Source organism: Chionomys nivalis, chromosome 20, assembly GCF_950005125.1.
Source record: "Chionomys nivalis chromosome 20, mChiNiv1.1, whole genome shotgun sequence".
Lineage (NCBI taxonomy): Eukaryota > Metazoa > Chordata > Mammalia > Rodentia > Cricetidae > Chionomys > Chionomys nivalis.
This window is the reverse complement of record NC_080105.1, coordinates 12256848-12268877: the sequence shown is the minus strand read 5'-3', so window position 1 is coordinate 12268877 and position 12030 is coordinate 12256848. Positions and strand designations below refer to the sequence as shown.

Below are 12030 nucleotides of genomic sequence, written 5' to 3'. Positions count from 1 at the left end.
CATCTGTGCTCTCCACTGCTGAGCGAGGGGAAAGCTATGGGAATGCCTTAGACCTGAGAGAGTTCTATTTCAATTACTTTTAGGGTATCCAATTATTTTCTTCCATCTGATGATCTACACACGCAGGCCTTTGCCATTTTAAACTCCTATTCCTTCCGTAAACTGGTTAGGTTTTGTGAATTTTACAGTCGTAAGTAACGTGAAAATCAACAGACCTCCATGCATCCAATTAAACTTTATTTATGAAAACAGATGTGGTGGGTATGTGGTCTGAGAACAACAGCTGATGACCTTTGCTTTCAGGATGTTTGAAATTCTAATTGTGCCCACTAACACAAATCTGGTAACAGCACAGAGAGACACAGATAGTGTTCTCCATCTCAGAAGCTTATCCTGCAACTGCCGTCCAATCACCACTTCCCAGAAACTCAAAACAGACAGTCCTGTTTATATCTAAACCACACGAGCCTGTTCAGACTCGGGCCGCCACGGAGTGCTATTAAAGCTGCCAAAGCCTCACATATATCAAAGCTATCTACCTGACTTCCCAGCCGCGTCTGCACACTGCTATGATGAGCAAATGTGGAGCACGGCAGTACCACGCTGGCCTCTGCAGTTACGTAGGATGCCATGGCTTATTTATCTTGCAGGGGAAAAAAAAAGAATCCATTCTTGCTGCTTCTGAAGACCTCTTTACACTCTGCAGCTGGTCAATGTGTTATAGACATATCACCCCAGGCCAAAAGGTTTGGATTAAGTCCTTTCTGTTCAACTGGATGGGTTTAATCAAGGAGCCTGCTTTGGCACCCGTTCTGGGTGTCCCCTGATGTTGTTAAATGAATGATGGATGAAAGGCCAAGACGAAAGGGTGAGGACATTTGCTCCACGGCTAGGACTTGAGCCTGAGTGTTAGTATCAGACTATCGAGCAGTGGCTGAGTTGGAGCTTGCTGCACAAATCTCACTCTGCACACATGAAAGTCCTGGAGCTGTGGTGCTGAGAGACTGCCCTCAGTTACGCATGAGCTCCCAGAAGCCCATGCTCCGCACCTCTGCTGAGCAGGGCGGTTTATGTCTACTGTCAAACTCATCACCCAGACACAAGCAGTGCCAGACAGGGTGGTCTCCAAGGGAGGGGAGGGTTTGAATTCTCCTATGTGCAGCCAACAGTGAACTTTCCTGAGTACCGATGTTAAGGAAAGGAAAACTAAACAGACAGAACTTACTTGGAAGTGTTTTCAAGTATTCCTTTGACTTCATTCATTTCTTCTTTCCCAAAGTAAACAACGGTGAGGTGAACTCTCCCATCCTGCTGGATACACATCTCCCTGGAAAACAAAACACATGTTGTCTGTTCCTGTCTGCACATTTACAGGGGTACACAAACCAACCCCCCTTCCTCCTCCTTTTTCCTCAATTTTTTGGCAAAGTGTAAGGAGGCTTAAAAGAAACACAAGACAGAAAAGAAGGGCACCTTGATTGGCCACTCAATTTTTATTTATCTTATCAGGAAAACCATTGAATTTAAATTTGCAGATGTGACCAATTAGAGCCAAACTGCTGCTGTAATAGCCCCCCCCCCCCCAGGGGGGCTCAGGCTGTCCTGGGAAGGGTTCTGAGAAGTCTCTGGTGTGTTAAGACATTAGTTCTGTGTTACATCTGAGAAACCTAACGTCCAGAGAGGGTGAAACAAGAAACCTTGTCTGTGGATGCTTCCCTGGTGTGAGACAAACAATACAGTCTTCTTCCCAAATGGTCGACAGTAAACCCTGACTCTCTGGTTCAGGACCGGGGAAAGCCTTGGAAAGAGCTCGTGCCATCAGGACTGTCAAGGAATTCCAGCACCCTGTGTGCACTCTGCCCTTCCAGGCAGGTGGAAGAAATCTCACTCCTCAAGAACTAATGAAGCAGACATATAAACCCTAGGAAGGAGCCAAGACCTGGGGAGAGGATCCTGGGGTCTAACAGTATGACGTAACATTGAGCATTCCCGCGTTCCCTCCAGAGAGTCTTTACCTATTGACAGCAAAATCTCCATACACAGAAACCACTACTGCCCCATCACGCCACTATAATCAATCATCCCAGCACCTGGTGACTCAGGATCCTGACAAAGTAGCTGTTTGGTTCAGCTCTCTCAGGGCTGAGTCTTTGGCTCTTAACTGGTCAAGACTTGATCCTCACCAAGCGTATGTGTTGCTCGCTGTGTGCTACTCTTTGAAACATAAGGTCTAGCTGAGCTGCTCACTTCTCTGAGGGTTTGCTCTTCAAATTACGTGTGTGTAACTGTATGCGTGCATACATGCAAATGTAAATATATACACACGTAATCTTTATGTGTACAGGCAGGCATGCATCAAACATGAGTTTGCCAGTAAGGACATAACGTGAACTGGTGGTTCCTGGGAGCCAACGGTAGATAGATTCTGCCGGTGGGATGATAGTTTGAGATATCTGGGTATTTCCTGTGCCCTCCTCCTGCTGTTGACATTCATGCAATAATCCAAGCCATTGATTCCAGAAATATCTTGGCCTTACCTACAAAGTTCAAAGTATGAGATTTTTTGTTGTTGTTGTTATAACATCAAAAAGGGAGAACATTCTTGAGGTTGCTGGGAAACATCAGAAACAACAGAAAACATGGTTCCTGCCCTAGAAAAATGGTATTAGCAGATAAAATGAGCTCAGATGACGTCATCAGACAAGTAGAACTTTGGGAGCATGGCAAGTTCTCAGGCTGGATTGGGACTTGGAAGGTGGGAAGAGTTCAGAAAGGTGGGATCAAGAAGGAAGAGGGTTGAAAGGAAGGTCACCCTAACACCAAGCAGGGTGCAGGTAAATCTCTGCCTGGCTGTAGGTGTGCCTCTGACTCTGTGGATAGGTCCCCTTGCCAAGCCTGCCAGATATATGGAAGTAAATCAAGAACATTGATCAAGTGCTGGAGAAATTATGCTTTAAAATTGTGTGAGTGTGAGTGTGTGGGGCGTGCAGGGGATCTATCCCAGCGTGAGTGTGAGTGTGTGGGGGTGTGTAGGGGACCCATCCCAGTGTGAGTGTGAGTGTGTGGGGGGGGTGTAGGGGACCTATCCCAGTGTGAGTGTGTGGGGGGAAGTAGGGGACCTATCCCAGTGTGAGTGTGAGTGTGTGTGGGGGTGTGTAGGGGACCTATCCCAGTGTGAGTGTGTGGGGGTGTGTAGGGGATCTATCCCAGTGTGAGTGTGTGGGGGTGTGTAGGGGACCCATCCCAGTGTGAGTGTGTGGGGGGAAGTAGGGGACCTATCCCAGTGTGAGTGTGTGTGGGGGTGTAGGGGACCTATCGCAGTGTGAGTGTGAGTGTGTGGAGGTGTGTAGGGGACCTATCTTAGTGTGAGTGTGTGTGGGGGTGTGTAGGGGACCTATCCCAGTGTGAGTGTGTGTGGGGGTGTGTAGGGGACCTATCCTAGTGTGAGTGTGTGGGGGGGTGTTTAGGGGATCTATCCCAGTGTGAGTGTGAGTGTGTGGGGGCATGCAGGGGGCCCATTCCAGAATCAGGAGCAAGTCACCTGCTGGGCCTGAATCAAAGTCTTCCATGTTTTCAGTAATATCTTTGCCTCTCTCTTTTTGGTATTTTTTGTTTTGTTTTGTTTTGTTTTATTCTTCTTGAAGTTTACTGATCTAGTTGCTTTTGACTTTTAATTTTTAACACTATTTTTAAATAAAGTTTTTACTTTCTGTGGTTTTAGTGCAGTCTTTAGTTTATTATTTTGAAATTCCTTTTTGAAATTTTATTTTTTAAAAGAAAACAAACTATCTTTTTTCATTTTCATGGCAATCCCAGTTCCCACTGCCTCCCCCGACCCTGCCCCCATTCATTCCTCAGAGAGGGTAAGGCACATTGCTTTGAGGAAGGTCTAAGGCCCTCCCCACTATATCTAGGCTGAGCAAGGTATTCATCCAAAGAAAGTGGGTTCCAAAAAGCCAGTACAAGGAGTAGGGATAAATCTTGGTGCCACTGCCAGTGACCCCTCAGTCTGCCCCAGTCATACAATTGTCACCCACAGTTTGATCCTGTGTAATCCCAGCACTTGGGAGGCAGAGGCAGACGAATCTCTGTGAGTTCAAAGTTAGCCTGGTCTACAAGGCTTCAAAGCTCCAGAGAAACCGTGTTTTGAAAAAATGAAAGAAAGAAGGAAAGAAAGAAAGAAAGAAAGAAAGAAAGAAAGAAAGAAAGAAAGAAAGAAAGGCTAGCTTTATTTTTTAATGCTCTTTGGTGTTTTTAATTCAAGAGAGAGGAGTCAGGTCCAAGTCTTCAATGGCCAGGTCAGGGATCTCAGAAAGGCAGATCCAAGCTTGCACTGGTGCCGGCCTCCAGTTCTCCACTGCAGGTGTGTGCGGATGCTTTTCTTCATTCACCCAACAAGCATTTGCTGACAATATACCACATGCTAGACTCTCCCAGAGCATCTTAAACAACACGTAGGACTGGCATGTCTGCCCTTGAAGAAGTCTCCTACCCCCAGGCCAGACTCAAGTTGTCTACAGTGGAACCATTCAATGCTCCTTGAGAACATGCGATTGTGCAGATCCCACGACTGCTGTCTGAATGGCTTTTGCTTTTTCTCAACCCTTGGCCATTTGACTACCTCACCCTTGAAAGTGTATGGGACTATGTTTGGTTAGATGCCCACATGCAGATATGTCTTCGTTTCAGAAATAAGAGTTAAAAGGAAATCGTATATGACCGACTCAGCTGCACACAGACTTCTAGCTTTACGAGGTTAACTACTTATATTTGGACAATGCTATTGTATGATTGTGAAGATAGGCCCGCTGCTGTTAGTGTATTCCCAAGGGCACTGCGGTTGCATGGGAACTCAAGCCTCATGAGTCCCTCTCAGGGAGTACATTCTGTCCAAAAACGCTTCCTGTTACCTCAACAGGCCCAATTCTCAGCCTCAAACCAGAAACTGAAAATTCTGTTTCTATATCACAAAAAATCATACTTATTAGGAAGCTTTTTCTATAAAACAGCATGTTCTTCCCCATGTCACCATCACATAGAGTGCACTGGCTGTGGATGCCAGGACTCCAGGGGAATTGATGTAGCAGTGTAAGCACGGTGGGGGTTGGGCACTGATGATGGGCACAGTGACAGCAGCAGCCTCTGAGGCAGCTGCTTCAGTTGTCATCAGAAGCAGGGGCATTGCCTTCCTCCATGACACTTGGCTAGCAGTGCATGCTAAACACCTGTTCTTGCACACTGAGAACACCAGGAAAGACTGGAAGAGTCATGGAACATTAGTGATCTTGTGTTGAGGGAGAGAAAGCAGGAAACTGTGTCAGGAATTGGGGGAATGTCAGCCTTTATAGCCCAGGCTGAGTGGCCTGGGGAACCACCATACTGTGGTTTTCATGACAAAAGAATCCATGTGAGGGAAGCTTGACTTTCGGTGTGATGATATTAGGAGATTACGTCACCGGGGGCACCGCCACTGGAAGGAGTTACTTTAGGCTTTGTGAGACCTTGGTGTGCTCTGTGTAGCTACCCAGCCATGGTGATCCAAGCCTATCATTCCAGCATTTGGGAAACAGAAGTTCCAAGCCAGATCCTGTCTCAAAAGAAAAAAAAAAAAAGGAAGGCAAAACAAGAGAAATGGAAAGGGGGAAAGGACAAAGGGAAGTGGGTAAGGAAAAGGGAGACGAAGGGAAAGCAAGAAAAATGCAGGGAAAGGAAAAGAGAGAGGAGAAGAGATGAAAGGAGGAAGGGGAGGGGAGGGGAAGCAGAGGGCATGGGGGTAAATGAGCGCCACATGGCTGAGAAGAAGCAGAACATCTTCACAGCCAAGAAAAGGTTTAATCTCATTGTCACTCTTCTCAAATAATCAGGGATGGAAAAATCTATGAGGAACTGGAGTGCTTCGTGCAACAGCAATCCGTCAGCCCCCAGTCTACCAATGCCAACAGGCAGGAAAGGGTTCAGCCATGAAGGAATGGCAATGCTGTAAGGAACAGATTCCGTCCTGGAGAGGGAGCAGAGTGCTCCTGGGCTTCTCTGGCATCTGCTTTTATCATAGCGTCTGTTTGGGGCTTGGTGCATCCTTTCCCTTATCCCTTTGCCAACGTGAACTAACAGATAATTCTACTATTCTATTATTTGGCTGTTCTGATCATTGCTAAGGAATGATGGTGGATTCTGGTCTGCAATCAAGCAACTTTCTTGATTCTCATTGCAATACAGAAAATACAACCACTCTTCCAATGGACCATCTTCTGCTCTCTTGAATAGACATCGCTATATGACCTGTAGCTCAAACTAAACATCTCTTCTATTAGGCCCCCGAGGACAATTGTTGAAACAACATGACAGATGAAGTTTTAACATTTCTTAGCTCGTCTGCTAAGAAAGAGTCTTGGTGTAGCTGTGCTTTGTGAGTGGTGAAATGACTCACAGGAAGGAGAAAGCAGACTGTATATGTAAAATAGCATGCTTTCCTTAAGCAATGCGGAGGACACAGGAATCTACCTCTGCCACGATCCTGGTGGCTGGGGGACTTTCAGTCAGTGATATTGGCTTAGTCAAATGTTGAAGGATTGTTTCAATTAGGAATATAGAATTCCCGCTTTTCACTTTTCCCCCAGAAATTCCCAGAGCCTTTGTGAAGGTTATAGGCCCAAATGGGATGAAAGAGAAAATTTCTAAAGAAAGTCAAGTAGAAGAGGACCCTGGTAGTACATTAAAACACCAAGAATGCTTTGAGAGGGATGAGAAAAGCCAGGGGAATACAAAGGACATTCAAACAAACATAACCCACCCAGTCTGAAGAGGAACCTCAAAACAAAAAGGGTCCAATCCAGCTGGAAAAGTCAGAATAAAAAGCAAACAAACTTTGAAGAAACAGAAAAAAAAGTTTAAAAAGAAACCATGAACAATATCTCCCATTAAAGCCCCCACCTCCCACTGGGCGGGGCAGAGATAACGATCAGAAGATCCACAGCTTTGCAATTGTGTTGAGTGTTGCTGAAATCAAACAAAGCACAGGATGAAATCACAGATGAGCTTAGAATCCATAACACAGATGGGAGAAACTCAGCGGCTACAGCCAAACGTGAGATAGCTTCAAAGGCAAAATGGGGTGGTTAACCAAAGCAAAGAGGAGGAGGCAGTTCAAGGCGATCGCTCCTGGGCCAAGATGCACGTGCAAACATGATTTCAGCAGAGTTCCCCTGGGAGCCCCAGACACCCTGTGATCCCAAGGGATGGGAGGATGCTCACGGGTGATGAAATGGCACGTGAAGTCTCCGGGTTCCATATGCAGGCCAACCAGAGGACAGCAACAAAGGAGCCTTCTTAAGCACCAGTCATGGCCTCCAGGATCCAAGAGGAGTTTACACCTGGAAGCCCTGCACCGCCAAGACCAGAGTCGTCTATACTGGTCCCAAAGGGCAAAGTAGGATTTTCAAGCCTTTGTCAGGAGGTGGAAGTACCCAATTCTTGCCACTGTAATTGTTGTGCGTGTCAGAAATATCATCACCTGCATCCGTTAGCTCTTAAATAAAAACCCTGAGGGTCTAGTGCTGGAAATAAGCTTGTTTCACCCAGCAATGGCTCTTCCTCATTAACTATGAAGGCTAATACAAACTGGCCCTTGTTTTCCCCTTTTCTCCTTGTCTGCTGGGAAGTTCAGAAAACGAGCACACTGATGAGTTTGTGTTGTCTCCCAACCCACGGCTTTTGTCTCTACTTCCATTCCGAGAGCTTCTGTGCACTTTCTATCAAGCCCCCAAAGAAAAGACCTTGTTAAAACAGCACGGCTGAGAAAGTATCAATTCTCAAGCTCGTCACCCATGAGAGCATCTGCGTAGCTCTGGTTTGTGAGGGGGGTGGCTCCCAGGAGTGGGGTTGAGAGTTGAGTAAGAAGGTGACCCAGCAAAGCTCCATACCCTGCCACAGGTGAGGAGGGCCACAGCCACCGGCTAAGCTCTCTTTCTCCACCTGCTCTTGCACCTTACGGAAGTCAATAGAATAATATTCTGCCTCCAAAATGCAGCTAGGGGTGGGCACAGTGTCTCTCAGATGAGGTAGAAGCCTAGGCAAGCCTTTGATTGTGAAACAGCACAGCAACCACACCCTTGGGGCAAGAAGAGAAAGAAAGAGGGTGTGGGAAGAAGGGCAAAGGAAGGCAGAGATAGTTTTTAATGGCATTCAAAGTAAAAAGAAAATACAGTCTCAAAGGAAATAGAGATCAAGCAAAAGAAACATTCTTACAATTGTTCCACTTTTACAAAATATGAATTCAGTTTTCAAAAGTTCATTTGAAAACAAAATAAGAGTTCCAGGCACAGTGTATACTCAGGAGATAAATCAATGTCAAGGCAAGCAGAAATGTCAGAGAAAGAAAGATACAGGGTGGATTCGTAAAAGATCAAAAGTGAAGGCTCGCAAGCACGCAGGTAAAGGAGAAGGCATTAAAAGCAGTGAGGGGCTGGGAGGATGACCGGTGAGTAGGTGTGCTTGCTCTGAGAGCTTGAGGATCTGAGTTTGAATCTCAGCATCCACAAAAAATCATGGGCATGGCTGCACATCACTGTAAGCCCAGCATTGTAGGGCAAAGACAGGCATATCACCAGAGTTTACTAGCCGCTCTTCCAGCTGGAAGCGAAGTTTTTGGTTCTTTGAGAGACCCTGTCTCAAGGCAATAGGTGGAGAGCAATAGAGAAGACATCTACTCTGGTCTCTCCATGTACACACATGGGCCTGTGTTCTGGCACACTCACGTAAAGTACGATACACAATACATACATACACACAACACACACACATCATATGTACATAACATTCACACCATATACATACACATCATACACATACAACACACAATCATATGTCATACACACATACATAGACAATATACACATATGCCATATACACAGAACACATATACACAGGAAAATTAAGATGTTAATAAATGGAAACAATTTGTGAAATAGACAATTTGTGCCCATGTAGTACAGAAGTGAACAAGTCATCCATCAACCATAAAACACTTTTATCAATTATTTCCAATTGCTGTGAAGAGACACCATGATCAAGGTGTCTTATAAAAGAAAGAGTTTATTGGGGACCATGGTTCAAGAAAGTTAGAGTTCTTGATCATCATGATGGGGAACATGGCAGCAGGCAGGCATGGAGCAGTAGCTGAGAGCTTACATCCTGATCCATAGGCATGAGGGAGGGAGGGAGGGAGGGAGGGAGGGAGGGAGGGAGGGAGGGAGAGGGGGGGGTGTCTGGCAATGATCTAGGTTTCTGAAACCTCAGAGCCCACATCATTACCTTCTCTAACAAGGGTACACATCTCAATTCTTACCAAACAATTCCATCAACTAGGGACCAAACATTCAAATACATGAATTTATGGAGGCCATTCTCATTCAAAGCATCATCAAAAGAGTTCATAAGACAGCATAGCAACTATATCCCAGGAGGATGGCTAGAGAACACTGAATACCAAGAGGAGATACTTCCTGACTAAGTTACTATGACTCAATTCAAGAATCCCTAGAGAAATTCTTCTGACCTTGATGCAAAAGTTACTTTTAAAGGAGATAAATGAAAGATTCTTAATACATTTCCATGGCATCATTCGATGTTAAAAGAAAGCCTATAAAATCCCCAGTAAAGTGTACTCCAAGCCCTTAAGCCCAGCCAACCTGTCCTGTTAGCACTACAAAGACAGTCTGTGTTAAAGCATTTATGGTTGTCTTTGTGTTTCTTACCCATTAAACACAACCAAAAACTGAGGGATAGGGGTGTTATTTTAAGAAAACTAGATAAATGCAACAAATCAACCTAAATACATAATTTGCCTTTTGAAAAATATAAACTAAGAATTGCATCCCCCAACTAGGTAAAAGCATAGGCGACTAAACTTGGAACGTGGAGGAATCATGGAGGAAGGAAAGCATACGGAATGTGTGGACTCTCTTTTCCTGCTGCAATTCTTTAGACAATTCAGGGTGATACTAAAATATGATTAAAGGACATTAAAATCCCAATCATAGTTTGTTCTGTGAGTAACTTTCTCAGCATTAGAAAGATCTCTTATGAACTGCTATCTCTTCAGAGTGAAGTGCATTTGCTAGAAGCCTGGCAGTCCCTTCTAGCGTACTCAGGTTTTTACTACAAATGTAAGGAGGGAAAATTTAATTCATTAGAAATGCAACATATAAGATATCTCATGAAGTATTAAACTACTCATAGCCAGTGAACTATCATTTCCATCAAATGTATGTCAAGTAAGGTCATGTGAAATGGTATTAAATGAATGTAAATAATGTTTACCTGTGGGTTGCTTTTAAAATAATCTATCCTTGTTCTCTTCTACATTGCTCAAACATCTTGTACTAAGCAAGTAATCGCTTCTATAAGCTAACTATCCATCATAAATTAGGAACTCCAAGATGATCTTTCATTGAATTTTTAAACAATGTTATTCCATGCTATTATGTGCGTAGACATAATATATGTGGTTGTGCTTGCCATAGACAGAGTGTATGGGGCAGAGGATGTCTCCGTGGACTTTGTCCTCTGCCTCCGCCATTTTGAGGACTCCAGGAGTGAACTTGGGTCACCAAGCTTGTGCAGGAAGATTTTTTTTTTTTATCTATAAGCCTTTTCCCTGGCCCTGGATTTTAAAACAAACTATAAAATATTAGTTATGAGGTAATGTACACAATGGGCAAAGGGTAGAAAACCACCCACAGTATAGTCTTCAATGTCAACCAGAGTTGACATGCTCTGGGCTGAAGTTGGAAAGAACATCATAGCAACAGCCAACATTAATAAATAGTCCCTACACGGTCTCCCAGTAATTGGTCAAAATAATTGTGTCTAAACATTTAATTAGCCAGAGTTTCCCCCAATTTTATTGAAAAAATTATTTTTTTTCTCATGTAAACATTCTGATTACAGTTCCCCTCCCTCTGCTCCTCTACTGTTTCCATTAACATCTCCCTCTCTACTCCCCCTCCATCCAGATCAACCCCCTTTCTGCCTCTCATTAGAAGACAGTCTTCTATAGAATAGCATAGAACAGAACAGAACAGATAAAGCAAAGCTAAACCATTAGAATTGGACAAAACAAACAAATACAGGGAAAAGAGCCCAAGAAAAGGCGCAAGAAATAAAGACCCAATCCTTACATACTCAGAAATCCCATAGAAACACTAAACTGGATATCATAATACATATGCAAAAGACCTACAGGGTAAAAAGAAAGAATAAATTATAGATATAATAAAAATAAATATAAAATATTTATATATTTATATTTATAAATATTTATATATTTATATTTATAAAATAAGATAATTTTTTTTTAAAAAAAAGGAAGAACCCTGATGACACAACATTATGAGACAAGGAACGGCCAAATCTATTGGTTGAGTTCATTTTCTGTTAGCCATTTACTGCTGGGCATGCAGCCTACCCTTAAGAGTAGTTTGTTTCCCTGGTGAGAGGCCCTTTGTGGAAAACAAAATTTTTGTGTACAGTGGTTTTCAATTGGAGATTGCTTCTGGGATAGGGATGGAAGAATGTGACCACTTCTCCTTTTAGCTATAGGACTCCAACCAGTGCAGACCCCTGCAGGCCCTGGAAATGCTGCCGCAGTCTCTGTGGGGTCATATGCTGACTTCCACACTCTCTGATAGCTCTTACAGTCTTCCTGCCTCCTCTCCACAGGGCTCCCTGAACCCTGAGAGCAGGGATTTGATATTCCCTTTAGGGATGAGTGTTCCACGATCTCTTGCTCTCTGTATAGTGTCTGAGCTCTGTAATTGTCCCCATCTTCTGCTGAAGGAAGCATCTCTGATGATGGCTGAACAAGGCACTGATCTCTGAGGATAGCAGGATGTCATTAGAAGTCATTTATTGATACACACACACACACACATATTTGAAGAGTAGTATTTGGTTTTACCCTATGTCCCTGAGCTATTTAGTCTCAGATTCTTGGTCACCCAAGCAGTGTATGGATTTCATCTCTCAGAGCCG

The 12030-nt window shown here is 44.1% G+C and overlaps 1 protein-coding gene across 4 annotated transcripts in view; it reads right to left on the bottom strand.

Annotated features, from left to right (window-relative positions):
• Csgalnact1 (chondroitin sulfate N-acetylgalactosaminyltransferase 1) overlaps positions 1-12030 on the bottom strand; it is a 322039-nt gene that overhangs the window by 28267 nt on the left and 281742 nt on the right. For all 4 annotated transcript variants that reach the window (XM_057752646.1, XM_057752651.1, XM_057752647.1 and 1 more), the window contains one exon: positions 1226-1327. In XM_057752646.1, coding sequence (XP_057608629.1) covers positions 1226-1327 — 102 coding nt within the window. The remainder of the gene's footprint in view (positions 1-1225; positions 1328-12030) is intronic.